General features: G+C 42.4%; 1 protein-coding gene across 1 annotated transcript in view; it reads left to right on the top strand.

Moving 5' to 3' along the window:
• The window catches only part of LOC129700783 (dihydropyrimidine dehydrogenase [NADP(+)]-like), a 637641-nt gene that overhangs the window by 210758 nt on the left and 404785 nt on the right, over positions 1-22098 (top strand). Inside the window, exon 4 of the mRNA XM_055641481.1 lies at positions 20399-20486. Coding sequence (XP_055497456.1) covers positions 20399-20486 — 88 coding nt within the window. The remainder of the gene's footprint in view (positions 1-20398; positions 20487-22098) is intronic.

Raw genomic sequence — 22098 nt, 5'->3', positions numbered from 1 at the left:
AGATTTTAACTGAGCAGTATGTAAAAAGAGAATTTCACTGTTCCTCAGTGTATAAGGTCATAAGTGATAGGAGCAGAATTAGGCCATTCAGCCCAAGAAGTCTGTTCCGCCATTCAATCATGGCTGATCTATCTCTCTCTCCTAACCCCATTCTCCTGTCTTCTTCCCTTAACTGCTGACATGTTCTAATCAAGAATCTTTCTATCTCTGCCTTGAAAGTATCCGTTGATTTGGCCTCCACAACCTTCTGTGACAATGAATTCCACAGATTCACCACCCTCTGACTAAATAATTTCCTACACATCTCCTTTCTAAAAGAATGTCCTTTAATTCTGAGACTACGACCTCCAGTCCTATACTCTCCCACTATTAATTTTGGTGAAGCCCAGCTACAAATATTGATTTTCTCAGCATGTTGAACATTTTCTTCTTCCTCTGATATAAATATCAATACAAAGTAATTATTCAACATGTCTACCATTCCCTAGTTACCGTACTCAACTGTCAAAGCTCCCACCTTGTTCTCAGTCACATTTTTCTTAATTTAATTCTGACGATCTTTGCTGATATTATTATTTTGTGCAACTACCTACTTTGCGGCTCATATTTATTCCACGTTTGCTGGTCATTTCGCATGCTTTCTTCTTCATCCCATTTCTGTTTTCCTCTCCACTACGCACAGTGCAACCAGTCATTTATAACTTCTCATGATATAAAGTAGAAAAGTGTTAAATCAGTTGCCACCAAAGTCAATGGAATCAACTTGAGGAATTAAGGGACAATATATTGGCACTGTCTTCATGCAGGTTTAATGCTGACAACCAAACATGAACTCCTTGCCCATGATCTTTATTGAAATTACTCACATGGCAAATGATTTTGCAAGATTAAGAGCCCTGGGTTACTTTGGTCAGAATCACAGCCTGTTCAAAGGACACAACTCATACTTGTGATTTATGTCAGTGCAAAATACCTTTTCATTGCAAAGCCCCTTAAACATAATGTAAAAGTTAAAAGGGTATTACAGTTTTAATTAATCCCACTGATTAGAATTTTTAAGTGATCACTTATCTGCAACCTATTACTTTCCACCTGATTGTAAATTGTAAATTAATTGCCTTTATCCCCTTTTCAAGACTTGTTGCCAATTTATGTTCATGCTGAGAATTTCAGGTGGACTTTGAATGATTGGATTAATTGACTGGAGTAAAATAAGAACACATCAACTATTTCATTAGCATAGTAACAGATATATATATATGCATAACTGGTTGTCAGTTACCAAATCCCAAATGAAGTAGGTTTTTTTTCAGAAATACGCTGCAATGGTTTGATTGCTCATTAAAAAAGGGATATTTTACAGAGAGCCACAAAAGGAAGCCCACTCACTATTCAATATTCATACAGCATGTCACTTAAAATAATACACGGTCATTGCTTGTTTCATTATGTGCCATGAGTGCTGTCTTTGCACCGTTTCATATGAAATGTCTCAACTGTTAAAGCTCTAATAAATTGAACTTTAATGCTCTTTCTCCAAAATTAGTTCAACCCTGCCACAGCATTTTCGTCGAATTGAACGGTTGGTGGAACACAACCACTTTTTTTTGTTTTAATCCCTATTTCAACAACACCATTTAAGACTGCAGAATGAAAATGCTATGGGATGAAACCATGAGCTGAGAACATTTATTTTTAAATGTCTATCTCCTTTTTGAGAAAACTTGGAATTCCATCTCTATTCCCAACTCATATTTTAGCAGGTAGACAAAAGTGCTGGAGAAACTCAGCGGGTGCAGCAGCATCTATAGAGCGAAGGAAATAGGCAACGTTTCGGACCGAAACCCTTCTTCAGACTGATGTAGGGTTGGGGGGTGGGTGGGGGGGCATGGGGAGAAGAAAGGAAATATAAAATAGGAAGAGGAAGAGCCCGAGGGCTGAGGGAGAAGGGGGAATCACAGAGGTGGAGCAGTTAGAGAGGAGGTTGTAAAATTTTCTTCGGAGGGAGGAGCAGAACTTCTTCAAAGTTGGCATACCTTGAGGAGATTTCGCAGTGGAGTAGACAAAGTGTTTAAGAAGGAACTGCAGATGCTGGAAAATCGAACGAGGACAAAAGTGCTGGTGAAACCCAGCGGGTGCAGCAGCATCTATGGAGCGAAGGAAATAGGCAATGTTTCGGGCCAAAACCCTTCTTCAGACTGATGTGGGGAGGGGGGGGGGGGAGGGGGAGAAGAAAGGGAAAAGGAAAAAGGAAGAGGAGGAGCCCGAGGGCTGAGGGAGAGGGGGTAATCACAGAGGGGGAGCAGGTAGCAGTGTGACTAAATTCATTTTGGGATTTTATATTAATTTATTCAGCCCTTTTGCTCAAACATAAACCATTGTATTTGGGGAATAATAATTGCACCATAATTTATCTTTTTTAGCAGGCACTTTGAGTAAAATACTTGGTCCTGAATGACTGAGCATTACATTTTTAAATAAAAATGGAGCTATGCACAATATATATTGTTTTATTTTGATTAAATTCATATGATTTATGTTTAAATACTTTGTTCAGGCTTACTAAGAAAGCAGTGCACCAAATAAAGTGCCATAACTTTTGTAAATGTAGGTAGCTGGGTGATAAATTATTTATTTCACTTCACAGGCAAGGCATGATAATAATGTATTTTGTTGTAAAAATAATACCTCCTATTCCTTAACCATTCTTTAATTCTCTGAGATATTACATTGTGCAAATACTAGAAAATCCAGGTCATGTGATAATAATTGTTCTTTTCACATTTCAGTGCTAAAGTCCTAATTGAGCAGATGAAATTTTTAAAAAAAAAGTGTGAATGTGAAAACAAAACTCTCCAGATACTGTGGAGACCATTTACTCAGACTGTTGCAGATATTTTTGACTAGCTTTTAACTTTTGCTTTAAATTAATCAGTACTCATTCCTCTAGATGGCAATCTATTGCATGAATTACATCCAAATAATTTATGCTTTGAATTGTATTTAGTTTATGCCATTTCTGTGTGATAATTCTGCTTCTTGATTCAGATAGATTTCTTGAAGCTGGAAAATGAAAAACTGGGGATTTAAGAGAAAAGGATTGACAATAGAGAATAAGGAAGCTACTGTTGATCACTCTGAGTTCACCACTTTAGAGGCTGTGGGACCTCAGTTATTGTCTGTGTTCAGGCTTGAGATCAATAGTCCTTTGCAGACAAGGGAATTGTGGTTTATATACGTGTAAATATACCTTCAAGAACTAACTACACTATTTGCACCATTAATAGATAGTGAGTGCATTCAGTAAATACACTTCTGGTTGTGGTTCTGCTGTTTGCCTTTGTGAGCAGAAGCATAAAGTAGTATTTGGACAAAACAAGAATCAAGAATCACACTTTTTATAACAAAGTGTGGGCCATTGTAGAGCAATCACCTAGGACTGATAAAATATACCAGCCACCTGCCTTTTCAAAGGAAAAGTGATGATGCTACTTATTTCAGATTAGTTTGCATGGAAGCTATTAAATTCTTTCATAAGTTATAGGAGCAGGATTATGCCCTTTGGCCCATCGGGTCTGCTCCACCATTCAATCCTGGCTGATCTATCTTACTTTCCCTCTCAATCCCACTCTCCTGCCTTCTCCCCATTACCCCATTGGAGTTATTTAATCGATGTTTGTTGATGGGGAAATCATTGTGATTGGCATCTCCTGGCTGCATAAAGTTTACCCCTAAGAATCACTCGTGATACAGGGGAAAATAAAGGTAGCTTCAGCACTTATTGTGCTGAACAAATTAATTTCTGAGCCATAAAATCAAGATAGGAAGATATTAATTTATTATTGACACATGTACTGAGATACAGTAAAAAACATTGTTTTATGTGCTGTCCAACATGCCATATACATAGGTAGTGCAAAGAGAAAATCATGGATTGTCTTTCTGCTAACTGGGCAGCACACAACAAAAGCTTTTCAATGTGCCTTGGTACACGTGACAATAAACGACACGCAAGTGTGGAATATAATGTTACAGCTACAGAGAAAGTGCAGATGAAAAAATGCAAGGCCCATCACAAGGTATATTGGGAGATCAGGATTGGGAGATGAGAGGTCCATTCAATAGTCCATGGGACAGAAGCTGTTCTTGAATTTGGTGGCACGTGGCTTTAAACGTTTGTATCTTCTGCCTGGTGGGAGATGGGAGAAGGGGGAAAGACCAGGGTGGGAGTCCTGCCCACTTCTTGTCTTTCCTTGTGGAAGAGCCTGCTTTGTAAATAATGGCATACAAAAGATCTCTCCAGAATTATTATTGTATTATACAGCACACGAATAGGCACCTCCTAACCCTACACAAATCTAATCCATCTTTTTCTCCACATTACCACTCGTCTACACACAAAGGGGAATTTACACAGGCCAATTAACCTACCGACCTGCACGTCTTTGGGATGGTGGGGAAAATCGTAGCACCCAGAGGAAACCTACATGGAAAGCATGCAAACTCCACGCACACAGGATTGAACCTCAATCTCTGGCGCTGTGTAACAATGGCTCTGCAAGCTGCACCACTGATGAAAGTCAAAGTCTCCATTTGCTTCTTCAGTTTACTTGGTTTATCCAGAATATGTCATGTAATCGATATGTACGGTACAGAAGGGTTAAAATATAAAAACAGTGATGCTGTAAAAATATCACCCAATGTACTTTTAAGGCACAGAGGCTATCAACATGATTAGGGGGCATTTCAACCCTATCTCTTGGAAATGGGAGGCCTTGATTAACCACATTAACCTCTGGATACAACCAGTTACCTGAGTGGTGATGACAGAAATATTTGTTCAAGAGGCTGCTGTAACAAACAATTGCCGAGCACCTATAGTTCTCAGTGGAACAATTACCAAACCATTACACTGGCCCCAAAGGTCCAGATACCAACAGCCCCAGGAGATGGTCCGGGTGGAGACAGGCTTTCTAGTAGATTTTGATTGATGGTCCAGTACACAGCTGAAATGCAACCCCAGAGACTTGTTTTTTCTGGCTTTCATAGATTCTGGCCCCTCATCCCCTCTCAGGTATAAACTAGAAAATATTGATTCTGTATCATTTAATTCCGTGGAAAGCAAATGGCTGCATTCCTTCAATCACATCTAATTTTTGAATCTGCGATTGGACCTTGACTTGAATACTGAAAAACACGAGAGCTGTTATATTTAATAACATGAAGCTAGGGCATATTTCATGCACTGCCAATTTTATATTTTACTAGACCAAGGGGGGGTCCCCTCAACGCACAGTTGCGGGGGGGGGGGGGGGGGGGGGGGCTTTTGGAGTCACACACACACTAACCACACCCCACACACACACTAACCCCCCCTTGATATTTTATTAACATCATTAATTTGCTGCCTTTACCCCATTCCCCGCCCTATCCGCTCACGCATAACCCCCAATTGCGCAGGCGCGGCTAGAGGGGGGGGGGGGGGGGGGTTGTAGCGGGTGGGGGAGGGGGGTAGAGAGGGAGAGAGGTAGAGATTAAGGGGTGGGGGCACGACATCACAGGGGAGGGCTGGTTCCCGAATGCAATACTCCACCATTCACCCATAGGTCCCAATATTTACCACTCCCCAGAGAGGGAGGGGGAGCAGAGAGGGAGGGAGGGACAGAGAGGTAGGGGGGGGGGCCAGAGAGGAAGGAGGGGTAGAGAGGGGAGGGGGGCAGAGAGGGAGGGAGACAGAGGGGGGGGGGGCAGAGAGGGAGGGCCCCCACCCCCCCCTCTCCTCCTCCCCCCTCTCCTCCTCTCCCCCCTTACTGCCTCCCCTCCTCCCCTCTCTCCTCCCCCCCTCTCCTTCCCCCACACCATCCCCCCTTCCCCACTCCCCCCTCCCTCCATCCCCCCTCACTTCACCCCCCCCACCTCCCGTCCCTCCATCCCCCTCTATCCACCCCCTCTCCCTCACTCTCGTCTCTCTCTTTCTCTGCCCCGGGGAAGGGGTAGAGAGGGAGGGGGAGGGGGTAGAGGCAGCACCTGCCCAGGCCATAGAGTAGTAGCGTCCCCACCAGGCGCCGTGCCCGAGCTAGGCTGCGGTCGGTGTGGACAAGAGCGAGGCCCGGAGCGATCTGAGGATGGTCAAAAGCAGCGGAGGGCCCGCCGATCGTGGCTTCCACGAGGGGGAGGCCACCCACCAGCGTGCCATACGAGCAGACGGGGAGACGGTGATGAGGTTGTCCCCTGTGATGGCCACCACGGCCACTATTCCACAGCGCTAACGACCACCCCCAGAGAGGGAGTGGGGCAGAAAGTGCGGGGGGGGGGGGCAGAGAGGGAGGGAAGGGCAGAGAGGGAGGGGGCAAAGAGGAGGGGGCAAAGAGGGAGGGCCCCCTTCCTGCCTAGTAGAACCTCAAGGAGCCCAGCGGAGCGCGTTGCACGACTTGAGCACGTATTTTGTGGCTTCAATGCAGAGCCCGGGGGGGGGGAGCATGTAATTCGCAGCTCGTGAAAAACAGTGGGGCTGCGCGTTGAAAATTCTGCGCAGCTTGCAGCGAGGAGCAGAGGCATTGTGACGTCATCCAGTTCACTTCAGCACGTTACATTTTAAAAAGATGTCAGATTGGTGAACAATTTTAGTTAAAAACTCGGGAAATAATGATCAAATTTACAGATGAGGGGATTTTGAAATCATGAGGTAAATCTCTACCGGAATATGTAAAAATTTCACAGTTACTGCGTCGGGTTTTTGAGGAGATGTGAATCAAAGGAAACGTTCAAGCAAGCAAACAAACCCACAAGTAAACATCCAAGATCAGAGTTTTATATTATTATAGATTATTTATAGTTTTTGTGCATCACCAAAATTATAATTATATATCTAGGTGACAGCTGCTCTACATCGACGTGACCAAGCGTAGGCTTGGCGATCGCTTCGCCCAACACCTCCGCTCGGTTTGCAATAACCAACCTGATCTCCCGATGGCTCAGCACTTCAACTCCCCCGCCCATTCCGAATCCGACCTTTCTGTCCTCGGCCTCCTCCATGGCCAGAGTGAGGCCCACCGTAAATTGGAGGAACAGCACTTCATATTTCGATATTTATTATCTATCCAGTGGAGTATCTCTGGAAGATAGAAACATAGAAACATAGAAAATAGGTGCAGGAGTAGGCCATTCGGCCCTTTGAGCCTGCACCGCCATTCAATATGATCATGGCTGATCATCCAACTCAGTATCCCGTACCTGCCTTCTCTCCATACCCCCTGATCCCTTTAGCCACAAGGGCCACATCTAACTCCCTCTTAAATATAGCCAATGAACCGGCCTCAACTACCTTCTGTGGCAGGGAGTTCCAGAGATTCACCACTCTCTGTGTGAAAAATGTTTTTCTCGGTCCTAAAGGATTTCCCCTTTATCCTTAAACTGTGACCCCTTGTCCTGGACTTCCCCAACATCGGGAACAATCTTCCTGCATCTAGCCTGTCCAACCCCTTAAGAATTTTAAGAAAGTTTCTATAAGATCCCCCTCAATCTAAATTCTAGCGAGTACAAGCCGAGTCTATCCAGTCTTTCTTCATACGAAAGTCCTGACATCCCAGGAATCAGCCTGGTGAACCTTCTCTGTACTCCCTCTATGGCAAGAATGTCTTTCCTCAGATTTGGAGACCAAAACTGTACGCAATGGAGTGTGTTCGACCGTTCTGACGTCGGAGTTTCGATCATCCTAATGAGAGGGCCTGGACATCCGGCCTTCCGTAGCGGCAACTACGGAGGGTTCATGGCCCCGACCACGGATGAACAAAGGAGGAGGACTGACTGAACGTTATTGCCTTCCACCACAGTGAGGAATGTTGATTCCACTGTGGTGGATGTACATGTTCTATTCTATCGTGTATTGTGCTCTTTTTAATTGTATGGCTGCATGGTAAATCAAATTCCACTGTACCCTAATTGGTGCATGTGGCAATAAATGTGAACTTGAACTTGAACTCTGATCTACCACATTCCCCAGGAGCCTACCGTTCACTGTGAAGTTGTGTTGCCCTGGTTTAACTTCCCAAAATTGAAAATCTTCCATTTATCTTAACTTGGCGACATCTGTAAAAAAACAATTCTTCTAGGTTATGTACAACTGTGACCCAGACACATTCTCTGTTGTACCCCATAAGTCATAATGTCATAAGGAATAGGAGGTGAATTTGGCCCATTAAGTCTACTCCGCCATTCAATAATGGCTGATTTGTCTAGGTCACATCCTCCTAATATGAAAACAATCTGTTTACTCCAACTGTGATGAAAAAATTGCAATCCATGTGTGTACATATCACCAAACTCTGTGCTTTAATTACACTCATCAACCTCCTACTGTGCGATAAATGTCAAAATTCTTCTGAAAATCAAAATTCAGTGGTTCCCTCTTATCTATTCTACTCGTCACATCCTGGAAGAACTCCACTAGATTGGTCAAACCATCTTTGTGGAGTCTGCTCAATAGTATTACTATTTTGCAGTGTTCTGTTTGATCCCATGCATTATAGGTCCCAGTATTTTCCCACCCTCTGATGTTCGGCTAACAAGTCAATAGTTCCCATTTTCTCTCTCTGTCCTTCCTGAATTAATAGAGTATCATTTGCTATTGTCCAATCTGCAGAATCTGTACAACCCTGAAATATGGTAAGATACTGAAGAGGGTCTGAAGAAGGGTTTCATCCCGAAACGTCACCCATTCCTTCTCTCCAGAGATGCTGCCTGTCCCACTGAGTTACTCCAGCATTTTGTGTCCACCTTCGATTTAACCAGCGTCCGTAGTTCCTTCCTACACAAGATAATGAAGAGGATCCATTATCTTCAAACCACCTTTCACAAAGACAGGCACAAATGCATTGTTTAAATCCTATTCCATTTCCTATTTCCCATAATAAATTATTCTGTTTCTGAGAGGGAGGGTGTATTTCTCTTGTTAATTTTCTCCTTTTTATATAACACATACTGTCTGTTTCTATATGTCCACATCATCTTAATCTCATATTCTATCTTTCCTTTGTTTATCAATTTCTTGTTTTTGTTCCTTTGCTGACTTCTAAAAGTCCTCCCAACTCTCAGCTACACAGCTATCTCTAACAACTTTATAAGCCTCTTTCTTTGATTCATTACTTTCCTTGATTTCCCTTGTCAGCCACAGATAAACCAATTCTTCCTTGGGTTTTTGTGTCTTAAAGTTATTTTTGCAACTCATGCATTATGTCTTTAAATGGTAACTACTATATTGCTTGTCCACTGTTGTAACTTTCAAAGCATTTTCCTAATCAACTATGCTCCTTCCATAGTTCCATAGTTTCCTTTGTTTAGATTTAAGACTCGAGTTTCAAAATAAATGTCAAATTCTATCACATTATGGTCACTCTAACACAAAATGCCTTTTGAAAAAATGGTTGTTAATTTACCCTTTCTCCTTACCTAAAGTGAGATCTTAAATAGCTATTTGACTCATTGGTTCTTCAATAAATTGATCTAGAAAAGCAACATGTATACATTCTATAAGTTCATCTTCTTCTTTATTATAGCACATTTGCTTTGCTCATTCCATGTGTGTTAGTGCGCCATATTATTGTATTCTCACATTGCATTCTCTAAATTCAGGATTTATGCCCATAGTTCCTTATTTCTACTTTCTGGTGGTCTATAAATATCTTCTACAGATGTTGTCTGCCCTTTCCTAATTCTCAGCTCTACCTAAATAGATTCTGTTTCCACTGTATATCAGGATCTCAAGCAGTTATATTTGAGCTGTTGAACCAAAGAGATCTGTTTCATTTGTGGGTGGCACAGTGGCGCAGGGGTAGAGATGACGCCTAAAAAGCACCAGAGACCTGGGTACGAACCTGACTACAGGTGCTGTCTGTATGGAGTTTGTACGTTCTCCCGGTGACCTCATGGGTTTTCTCCGGGTGCTCCGGTTTCCTTCCACATTCTAAAGACGTACAGGTTTGTAGGTTAATTAGCTTCAGTAACATTGTGAGTTGTTGCTAATGTGTAGGCTATTGCTAGTGTATGGGGCAATTGCTGGGCGGCACAGACTCCATGGGCCAAACTGCTTGTTTCCGCACTGAATCTGTATAGTCTAAAGTTATTTACTTTGAACTCAGCATCTTACTGGAACTGAAATGCTATAATGCTGGGAACTATATTCCACAATCTGTACCTTGCACTTTGCTTTATCTATCGTACTTGAGTTTGACTTGATCATATTCATGTATAGCATTGTCGGAACCACTTGGAAAGCATGTAAAACAAAGCTTGTCACTGTACCTCGTTACATGTGATAATATAATAAACCTAAACCCTGAGGGTTTTTAGGTCCTTGTGGGACTTTCGCATGTTTGTGCATATCGCTTGAGATGTGCCTAATCTACATGCACTAAAATACAGAAAAACATTTTGTTTTAAATAGTATCCTGCTGACAAGAAGCACAACTAAATGGTTTCTTTGTTGATTAGAAACTTAAGGTTTTTAATGCGTATTTTGAAAATATATGTTAATTTTGTTGTTTGATGAAAGAAAGAAATGAAGTGAGAGATGCGACAAATAAAATATTTCTCTGAAACATTATTTATCTTTAAGAATAGTCTAATATTGGTTTAGTTTGGTTTATTATTGTCGCTAGTATAGAGTTGCAATGAGAAATGTAGTTTTGCATGCTGTCCAAGCAAATCATACCATACATGAGAACAATCAAATCATATATGAGTACTAAAGGTAGTGCAAAAGAAAATGAAGATAGAATGGAGAATATAATGTAACAGCTACAGAGAAAGTGCAGACGGAAAAAAAAACTGCGAGGGCTGCAACATGATAAATTGGGAGATTGGGAATATGTAGTTGATAACAGCGAGGAAGAAGTTGTTCCTACTTCTGAAAGTATGTGCTTTCAATGTTTTGTATCGTCTGCCGACAAGATAGGGGAGAAGAGAGAATGATTGGGTTGTGAGTGCTCCTTGATTAAGTTGGCATCTTTCCCGAGGCAGCGAGAAGTGTTGTTGGAGTCGATGGGAGAAGACTGGTTTCCCTGATGGACTGGGCTGCATCCACTCTCTGCAATTTCTTTGGGTCTCGGGATCCATCCAGATAGGATGCTTTCTATAGTGCATCTATAGAAACTGGTAACAGTTAAAGGAGACATGCCGAGTGTCCTGTGTGTTTTGAGTCTTCCATTGTTTGAATGGTGGAGGAAGCAACCTTTAATGAGGTTTCTAGGGAATGCATATTCTCTCGAGGGGAAGACTTTAAATCTGGCTTACCTAAAAGTGTACTCTTGAGCTGCACAGATGTCACCCTTTACCATCTGGTGTGTGTAAACCACAGTGGCTTGCGGTTTATTATGGAAAAATAGGAACGACAAAAAAACACCTTTGTCCGCTCTTATTTAGCAGTCTTATTTCGCATTGTCTGCTATTAAATTGTAACAGGTGGTGTGGCTCAGTGTAGGATTTTGGATACAATTTCCTCTCTGAGTCGCTGCACTGGAAAATCCCTTTCTTTCTAATCTTGCCTGGTGCTCTGAAACAAGCCAGTTTTCTGCATATAGACCCAAAAAACTGGAGAAACTCAGCGGGTCAGACAGCATCTTTGGGGAAAAGGAATAGGTGACATTTTGGGTCGAGACCCATCTTCATTCTGAAGAAAGGTCTCGACCCGAAAACGTCACCTATTCCTTTTCTCCAGAGATGCTGTCTGACCCGCTGAATTAGTCCAGCTTTTTACGTCTATCTTCGGTTTAAACCAGCATCTGTAGTTCCTTCCTAGTTTTTTGTACATACTGTATTGAAAAGCAGTTCAACTCGTATCCATGAAACTATTTCTCCACTCATGGATCGTCACGGGATAATTTCTCGAGCCAAAATTGACCTTGGCACACGTTTCTTCAGACTGAGACTCAGGAGAGGGAAACTGGAGGTCAGAAAAGGTACGGAACAAAACAGATGTCACCAATGGCCAAATAACCCACGATGGACCACGGCGAAGAAGGGTCTTGACCGGAAACGTTACCTATGTATTCCCTTTGACCAGAGATGCTGCCTGACCCGTTGAGTTAATCCAGCATTTTGTCTATCTTTCGAGTAAACTAGCATCTGCATTTCCTTCCTACATACTAAATCAGCTAGTTTGTCCTCGCCGGTTTTGTTAGTTACAGCCTTAAAACACTCTGACAGTTTTGTCAAACATGATTTCCCTTTCAGACATTCATGTTGACCCTGCTTAATCCTGTTGATGTAATCCTTTTGCCTTGTTTTAATGTCAGGCTAATTATTTTTTAATTTTGATTCTCCTCCCTTTCTTAGATAACGGGATGACATTTGTTGTTCTATAATTTGTTCTCGAATCTGTGAAATACTGGCAGAGAACAACGCAACTAGTGTATCCTCTTTCAATTTTTGTGGATGAAGGAATAACCTGCGGGGTTTATTATTATTTATATCTCCTGTACCAACTTTCATCGAGTTTATTTTAATTCTTTGTTCACTATAGACCTGCATCCTCTATTTCCAGGAGATTTCCTGATGTTTAGTTTCATAAGATAAGCACAAAATATGTGTTTAACTTATCCGATTACAAATCCTTGATTTCTGATTTAATCTGTAAGGGACCCACCTTAAATTCAGATGATTTGAACTGTACCTTTTTGTTCATCTTTTGAAGATTTTACATCAGTTTTTGTTTCATACTAACCTCGTATTCTGCTTTCCATTTACTATTTGATGCCCGAGTTCTCCTTTGCTGAATTCTAACATTTTCTCAATCCTCAGGCTTTGTTTCTCCCCAACAACATTGTAAGCCTTTCCCTTTGATCTAATACTATTTTTAACTACTCCTGACAACCACGATGGACTGTCAAAACCTGTGGGATTTGTTTTGCCCGAAGGTATATATATATATATATATATAATGAACAATATATATAACAATGAACAATATATAACTATGGCATTAAAGCAAAAATATGGCTCAATCAAATAATTATATATATATATACACACACACACACACACACACGCGCACACACACACACACACACACACACACACACACATATACACACACACACACACACACACACACACACGCATATATGTGTGTGTGTGTGTATATATATACTATGTGCTAATTCTTTGATAGTGAGCCATATCTTTGCTTTCATGCCATTTAATGTTGTTTCCCAATCCACAAGAGCCAACTCATGCCTCCTGCTTTCACAATTTACTTTACTCAGATGTAATATCCTGGCTTCTGACTGAACCAAATAACTAACAATCTCGATATAATATTCTGTCACATTAGGTTCATTGTTCTCCAAAGGAGCCTTACGAATTCTCCAAAGGAGTTTATCAAATAACTCTTTGTCATTACATTTTACCAGGTCTAAAATAGTCCGTTCCTTCATTGGTTTATCAACAGATTAATCCAGTAAATCATCTTTTTATACTTCAGTAATTTGTCCTTCATGCTGTTACTGGTAATTTGGTTTGCATTATGACCATGCAAACTTCCTGCTGAGCAATCCTGTCAGTCTCACTCCCTCTCTCCTAGTTCTAGTCATAGAGTCATAGCGCGAGCCAGTGTGGAAACAGGCCCTTCGGCCCAACTTTCCCACAACGGCCAACATGTCCCAGCTACACTAGTTCCATCTGCCTGTGTTTGATCCATATCCCTCCAAACCTGTCCTATCCGAGTTACTGTCTAACCATTTCTTAAACAATGGGATAGTCCCAGCCTCAACCACCTCCTCTTACAGCTTGTTCCATACACCCACCCCTCTTTAAACTGTCCTCTTGCAACTTTCTCTCTCCAGCATCTCCATCTATTCCTCTTTGATTCATTTTGGCCAAAGGGTAAATAGGCAGTTCATTAGCCCATGCCAAAGGGTAAATTTATAGATTATTGGCTTACTAGCATATCATAAGGATGAGGCAGAAAACTGGATCACCCAGCAGACACTTATGTAGTGTTGGGGAGAAGGTGCTAATCCATGTAAACAGCACCTTAGCTCGTTCAAGACCAGTTGCCTGGAACATTTAGGGGTATGCATAGGGAAGATTTGGGTAAACACTGGCAAATGGGTTTAGCTTAGATGGACATCTTGATCGGCCTGGAGGAATTGGACCACTGTTTTCCTGCTGTATGATGCTATGTTTCTATAACAGCCTCTGGAGCCTTTAGTGGTCTCATCAGTGACCAAGGACTCATGAAACTAATCGCCCTCAACCTAAATGGACTGCCTACAAGAGAGCCCAACAGTTTGTTGGATTTGAGGGCCAACTTTCACAAAATCAATTCAGTTCGATTTAAGTTTTGAGACAAAGGATTCTGTGGTGGTGAAATTACGCTTTCATCTTGGCTGCAACCTGTGCAAATATCCTAAAGCAGCAGACAAGCTGAGATCACTAGCTTTTGACAGAACATATAAGTTTGCTGCAAAAATCACCCGGTGTGAGAAATGATAGAAGTAATAAAACCTCACATTGGCCTAGAATTTGGCAGAACCCACACCAGGTGGTCAGTCTTCCTTCCTTGTCCTCCATGAAGCTTGGTGCAGCCAACGGCAAGCCTCTGTGGGGGCGGGCGACAGTCTAGGACCCTTCCACTGCTAGACATTGAGGGAGTGTGGTGGAGATGCCCTTTAAATAGGATTTCACCCCAGGGGGCCACAAGAGAGGAAAGGGTGTCAGTTAAAATGGTGACAAAATTCAAGTTCAAGTGAGTTATCACGATGCATTGAATGCATGTATAGCCTCCGAGAATGTCGGAAATACTTTTTACACAGTACCTGTTTTGTATTTATTTTTTACACTGAATAAAGCTTATTTTGATTTTTCTTTTCAAAGAGAGAAACATGTTGCGTTGCTGGAAGTGTGAAGTTCTGGACATTTCAGTCCCAATGTCTGAAGGGACCACAGTTTGATTAGATTACAGAAGGAAGCTGAGTAATAATGAGAGATTAAAAATACTGAATTAAAGTCAACTCCGCTAGGATTTGCAACAGCCATTTCAAATGTGCTCTTCCTGAGTTTGCACTATTGGGAGCCATTGCCAAATATAAATTATGCCGTCAATATTATAATAAGTGGCACTCACCTGTATCAGTTCTAACATTCTGAGGTTACGTATGATTGTTATTTAATGTATAACTGCTGTAGGTTTATTAACCTCATGCAAAGGTCAAGGATGCATTCCTGTTTTAACTAGGCTAGGGTAGAGAGAGTGTGAATGGTTCACCAAGTTGTGGAAGTCCACAGTGCTCAGGATAGTTCCTTCACACCATGTTGCTGGTTAATAATGCATATGGTTGATAATGCTGCATGCATTAAACTTACTGCCATTCTGTTAAACAACGCAAGGGCAATTCTTACACCAGCTTTCCCTTCGATAAAACTTATAGTCTCTCTCCAATAATCTTTGCTTCTACACGGCAAACAATCCCTTCATCTTCACAGTCCATTTTCTCATAGGGAACAGAAGATGCCAACCCCTCTACTCAGAGCGGCATTTCACTTAAGCGCTCCGTCTGTTTGTGAAATATTAATAGCAGTGCACAAAATTCCAATGTATTAATTACAAACACAAATTGTGCTACTGAGAAAGAAAATCCAATTAACTAGTCATGATACAAAGTCTGAATATTTATTAGGCATAAATGCCACACTCATACCAGCAGACTAAATTTGAACTTGTTTAATATGTCAATATTTAAATTAGTATGCACATCATCCCGAGGTGCTTTTGCTTAGAAATTCAATGGAATAATTTTGGAGACAGAATTTAATGCCCTACATCTTTCTATACATAACCACATAACTGGTTTGCGCGGTATTTCTGTTTGCGTTAAAAACGGTACGCGATGGCGCTACGATTTTTCGCCAGCTCACTCACCGTTCTCCTGTGCTGCGAGTGCACCATGTTTCGTTCCGATCGGTGGTCTATTGTAAAAGTTCGCGAGGTTTAAAAATCTTTAAAACCGCGCATGCGCAGATCGATCTCTTCTCCTGCCAATCAGCGCCGCGCGGATTAGTCTCTTCTCCTGCCACTCCGCGGGATGGTCCGTCCCTTCCTGCGCCATCACGTCTTTACTCGAGCAGTGTTTGGCCGGCGGAGATCTCCAACCAGACACAATTTTCAGAGGGACCGGAAGCGGCCCGGTGCACAGGAGATGTCGCCAAACGGAAAGCAGAGAATCTGATCCCGGCAGAGGTGAGCGTCCGGCGCCCACTGTGAGTCCCAAACGCACCGCCACCGCAACGCCCCGCTGCTCCAGCCCCTTCCTGTCTGGTCTCCCTCCCTGGCTCTTGTCGCCTCCCCCACGATGCCCCCCTCTCCCCATGGCTCTTCCCCCGTCTTTTCTCCTAGCTCTCCCCCCCTCCCTATCTCAGTAGCACAATTTGTGTTTGTAATTAATACGTTGGAATTTTGTGCACTGCTATTAATATTTCACAAACAGTCAGAGCGCTTAAGTGAAATGCCGTAGAGGGGATAAAGGGAGAGTAGGGAGGGGAGAGGAGTCATGGAAGGAGAGAGGGAGTGAATGAGGGGAGGTGAAAGGAGAGGTGAGGGAGGAATTGGGGGAGGGTAGGAGGAGAGGGAAAAGAAGAGGGAGGAGGTGATGAGGGAGAGTGGGAGAGGAAGGGATTAGAGGGAAAGGAGGAGGAGTAGAGATGGGGGAGTGGGGGAGGTAGGGAGTGGGGAATAGAGGGAGAGGAGGGCAGTGGGTGAGGTGAGGAGGTATAGTTGGGGATAGGGTGAGGTAAGGAATGGGGAAGGTGGACGATAGATAGGAGGGGAGTAGGGAGGGGAAAGGAGTTATGGAGGGAGGGTGGGGGAAAAGAGAGGGAGAGAGGTGTGAGGGGATTGGGGAGGGGAGGAGGAGAGGGGGAAAGAAGAAGGGTGAAGAGGAGAGGGAGAGAGTGTTTGGCATGAGGGGAAATGAGCTGCGCCTGTGCAGTTGGGGGCTATGGGTGAATGGTGGAATATTGCGTTGGGGGACCAAGCCTGCGTAACAGTGATCCATGGGTCCCACTTAGTTTAGTTACATACTAAAAAGGGGAGAATTTGTTTAGCAAGCGGATGCCAATAGTGGGAAATATGTTTTTTCTATTGTGAAATACAATATGTGCAAGTGTCTCATTTAGGCTTGAATGAGTAATAATAATAATAATACATTTTATTCATGGGCGCCTTTCAAGACTCTCAAGGACACCTTACAAAATTTAGTAAACAGAATACAAAACATGTAAGCGGAATGAAACAAAACAAAAAATAACGACAAAAAAAAAAATAAATAGTAAAGACATCAACAATACACAATTCAAAGACACAATTCAAAGACACAATTCAAAGAGAGAGCAGCGGCAGCTAATCGCGCCAGCGTTCACTCTCCCTTCCGGCAGCCATCTTGGAAACGGAACAACAAGGATCTTTAACATAGAAACATCCCCCCACAGTGGTTACCATTATGGGGGAAGGCACAATGTCCTGAGGCACTGAGTAGTGCTCTGAAGTTATACGTTGTTAGCTGCTGGGTGTTTGAATTCTGCAGAACATATTTACTGGGGGATGCACGGTGATGCAGCGGTAGGGTCACCACCTTACAGTGCCAGAGACCCCGGTTCGATCCTGACTATGGGTGCTGTCTGTACAGAGTTCATATATTTTCCCCAGGACTGCGTGGGTTGCCCCCAGGTGCTCCGGTTTCCTCCCACTCTCTAAAGATGTACTGGTTTGTAGGTTAATTGGCTTCGGTAAATATTGTAAATTGTCCCTAGTGTGCAGAATAGTGCGAGTGTCTGGGGATCACTGGTCGGCGCGGACTCGGTGGGACGAGGGGCCTGTTTGCAAACTGCATCTCTAATCTAAACTAAACTAATCTTTTGTAGCAATCAAGCCTAATTATACGGACACGGAAAGAACTTCTTCTGCCTTCGAGTTAGTTCATAAGTGATTTGAAATTCAATTTGTTTACTGGTTTTAATCTGTGTCACTTGACACTTGCGTGGTAACAATAACAGTCCTGAAAATGTCAATTTCTCTATCCCTTTATGAGACAGTTCTAGAGTTCTACTAAGCCATGTGGAGAAAATCATTCTCAATTTCACTCATGAATAAGCTAGATTGAACTTTAAGATTTTGTTTGCTCGCTTTTAAGTTTAGCCACCAGAGGATCCTGCCAATCTCTCCATCTTTGAGCTCATTCTAAAGGAACTCAATTAGATCGTCCTTAACTTTCTAACCTCAGGGGACTAAAAATCAAGTGCGTGGAACTGTCATTATTGTATGAAACTAAGTCCTAAGTGTACAATGACTGAGGCAGGTTGTGCTTCAATAGGGAAGGGTTGGTTAATTTAGAAGGATGAGTTGCAATTACAAGAATGAATAGTTTTTACACAGACTTTTAACTAATTTATGCAAAAATGAAGGAAGGGAAAAAAATCAAACTGCCAAAAGGTCATAGCCTCAGAATTAAGGGACATTCCTTTCGGAAGGAGATGAGGAGGAATTTCTTTAGTCAGAGGGTGGTGAATCTGTGGAATTGTTTGCGGCAGAAGGCTGTGGAGGCCAAGTCAATGGATAATTTTAAGGCAGTGATAGATAGATAGATTCTTGATTCGGGTGTCAAGGGTTATGGGGAGAAGGCAGGTGAATGGGGTTAGGAGGGAGTTATAGATCAGCCATGATTGAATGGCGGAGTAGACTTGATGGGCCGAATGGCCTTATTCTGCTCATATCACATGACTTTGTGACCTTGAAGGTACTGGAGGGGCACAGGACGGTACTGAGGTGGTTCCAGGATGGAAGGTTTTGGCTGCATATTTTGGATTAAAACATTCAGACTCAAAACAAACTGCAGGGAGATTGGTCAAAATGCACAGTATCACAGCAGGGTTTGATGCGATAAAAAAGTAGTAAACCATACCTATTAGTGGATAGTGCAAGAATCAGGGAACATTTAAAAGCAGAAGGTGCAGGGGCTGTGAGGAAATTTGCTAAAGAAGCCTAATGATATGAAACTTACTGCCTGCCGGGTTGGTGGAAGCAGAATCAATCAAGGTTCTCCGAAGGGAATTAGATAGCCACTTGGGATAATAACGTGCAGGCCCAAAGGGAAAGAGAGGGGGAATGTAACTGCTAGAAATGACAAACTACATTGGGACATTCCATGATGTACACCAAGGCAAACCAGTGATTAAATCTGAATATATTATCAATATTTTATGTAGCCAGTTTGAGTAGATTTAAAAAGTGTATCATTTAGTTTAGTTTAGTTTAGAGACACAGACAAAAACAGGCCATCTGCCTGCCGAGTCCAGCAATTCTCGTACACTAGCAATATACAACACACTAGGGATAATTTACAATCTTTACCGAAGCCAATTAACCTACAAACCTGTATGTCTTTGGAGTGTGGGAGGAAACCGGAGCACCCGGGGAAAACCCACGCGGTCAGGGGTAGAAGGTACAAACTCTGTACAGACAGCACCCATAGTCAGGATTGTTTGTTTTCTACGTACAAGGTTAAAATAAAATACTCTCTTGATTTGCTTCTTGGAGCTGTTTTTCTTTCACTCTCGTTGCTACATGTTCTGTTGAAAGAATGGGTCGACTGGGCATGTATTCACTGGAATTCAGAAGGACGAGAGGATATCTTATAGAAACATATAAAATTCTCGATGGATTAGAAAGGCTAGGTGCAGGAAAAATCTTCCTGAAGTTGGGGGAGTCCAGAACTAGGAGTCACAGTTTAAAAATAAGGGTTAGGCCATTTACGACTGAGATGAAGAAAAACTTGTTCACTCAGAGAGTTGTGAAACTGGAATTCTCTGCCACAGTGGGCAGTGGAGGCCAATTCACTGGATGTTTTCAAGAGAGAGTTAGATTTAGCTCTTGGGGCTAAAAGAATCAAGGGATATGGGGGTAGACACACTGAAGAAGGGTCTCGACCTGAAACATTGCCTATTTCCTTTGCTCCATGTTTCCTCACCCGCTGAGTTTCTGCAGCATTTTTGTCTACCTTCGATTTTCCAGCATCTGCAGTTCACTTTTAAACAAGGGATATGGGGGAATAAGCAGGAATGAGGAACTGGTTTTAGATGATCAGCCATGATCATATTGAATAGCAGTGCTGGCTCGAAGGACCAAATGCCCTACTCCTGTACCCATTTTTCCATGTTTCTATGATCCCAGATATAACTGGTTTTAGGCCGAGGAAAAATGAGTGGTTTATTGGGATTTTTCATGTTTCACAGAAATGCAAAATCACTCCGTCATCCCATTCGTTCAGTGGGAGGGATAATTTTTATCATGGCTGGATCCAGAGTATTTTTCGTAATTGATGTTTCTTGACCGGATTACTTTGCTTTCCAGATGTCTGAAGTGTGCTGACGCTCCGTGTCAGAAGAGCTGCCCAACTAATCTGGACATAAAGTCATTTATCACCAGTATCGCAAACAAGGTAGGAAATGACTGGCATTTAAGGATAAATGATGTGAAGTAAGGCTTACCAAAATTAAATTTCTGAAGCAAAGTCGCAAAAGCCTAATCAGTTCAAGAGGTTGACATGTGGATGCCTGGGGACTACTAATGGGGTGGTAAACTTCAGGTCAAACACATCCATTTTATTTCTGTTTAGTTTCGTTTTTTTAGTTTAGTTTAGTTTAGTTTAGAGATACAGCGCCAGAAACAGGCCCTTCGGCCCGTGTTGACCAGTGATCCCCGCACACTTACATTGCCAAGGACAATTTTTACATTGATACCAAGTCAATTAACCTACAAACCTGTACGTGTTTAGAGTGTGGGAGGAAACCATAGTTCTCAGAGAAAACCCACCCAGGTCACGGGGAGAACGTACAAACTCTGTACGGACAAATCTGTAGCCAGGATCGAAACGGTTCCTCTGGCGCTGTTAGCGCTGTAAGGCAGCAACTCTACCGCTGCGCCACTGTGCCGCCTCCCTATTATGTTCCAATAAGAATTTAAAAAACACGTCCTCCAGATGTTCACAGCTCCCAATGACGTGTGTGCTTTGTGACATTATAATATTTGCTTCTGGACGAAAATCTAGAATGTACAGTACATTTTATTTAAAAAAAGAAAACCGGTTGTTTTCATGTAAAATGCAGCTGAACAATTAGAGATGCTGCCTCACACCTCCAGAGACACGGGTTTGATCCGGATTTCAGGTACTATCTGTGTGAAGTTTCATATTCTCCTTGCGACCGCATTTGTTTCCTCCGGGTGCCCCGAATTCCTCTCAAAAATGTGCAGGTTTGTAGGTTAATTGGCTTCTGTTAAATTGCCTGTATTGTGCAGGGAATGGGTGCAGAAGTGGGATAACATAGAAGTTGCGAGAATGGGTGATCAATGGTCGGGCTGCATTTGATCAAAGTGCCTTTTTCTGTTTAGTATGACCATAACTCTATGACTCTAAGGGCCTGTTTCCATGCTGTATCATTAAAATAGCAATTTATGGTATGGCATCCAACCGGCTTATGCTTTTCAATCATAGGTTGTGCATTCACATAATTTTACCCAAAAAAGTGTTGTTGAAGTGATTACTTCCAAATGAAATTGATCCCATTGGAATATTATTCCGAAAAGGCATAGCATGATTGATGCCTTCTTGGTACCAATGATATTACAGGTTATGCAGTGCTCATTTCCATTATTAATGGCACAGAAGCGAGTGGTGGGATGCAACCTGTGACGTTGTTTGTAGATACAGAAAAAGTGGGATTTACCTCATACCACAATATTCAATGTCCAGGCTAGATGGAGATTTCCTCGCCGCTTTTCCCTTCATTGTTCACAGCCATTTTATTCATGTAACATCTGAGCTCCAATATCTGCCTCCTTGATTGTCCCATGGCTGACCAGGTTCCTCACGGCGTGGTACTCAATTAGGGCAGATGATTGCAATGGAACTTCCCATTCACACTGGGTTGCCATATCTCCTCTTTAGACTTTATACTTTAGAGATGCGGTGCAAAAACAAGCACTTCATTCCACCGAGTGCATGCCCACTCCTGCACATATTTTCTATGTTTCTATGTGCTGTCATACTCGAC

The sequence above is a fragment of the Leucoraja erinacea genome, chromosome 10 (assembly GCF_028641065.1).
Source record: "Leucoraja erinacea ecotype New England chromosome 10, Leri_hhj_1, whole genome shotgun sequence".
In the NCBI taxonomy this organism is placed as follows: domain Eukaryota; kingdom Metazoa; phylum Chordata; class Chondrichthyes; order Rajiformes; family Rajidae; genus Leucoraja; species Leucoraja erinaceus.
The sequence above is the reverse complement of the archived record's forward strand: the minus strand, read 5'-3'. Positions and strand labels throughout refer to the sequence as shown.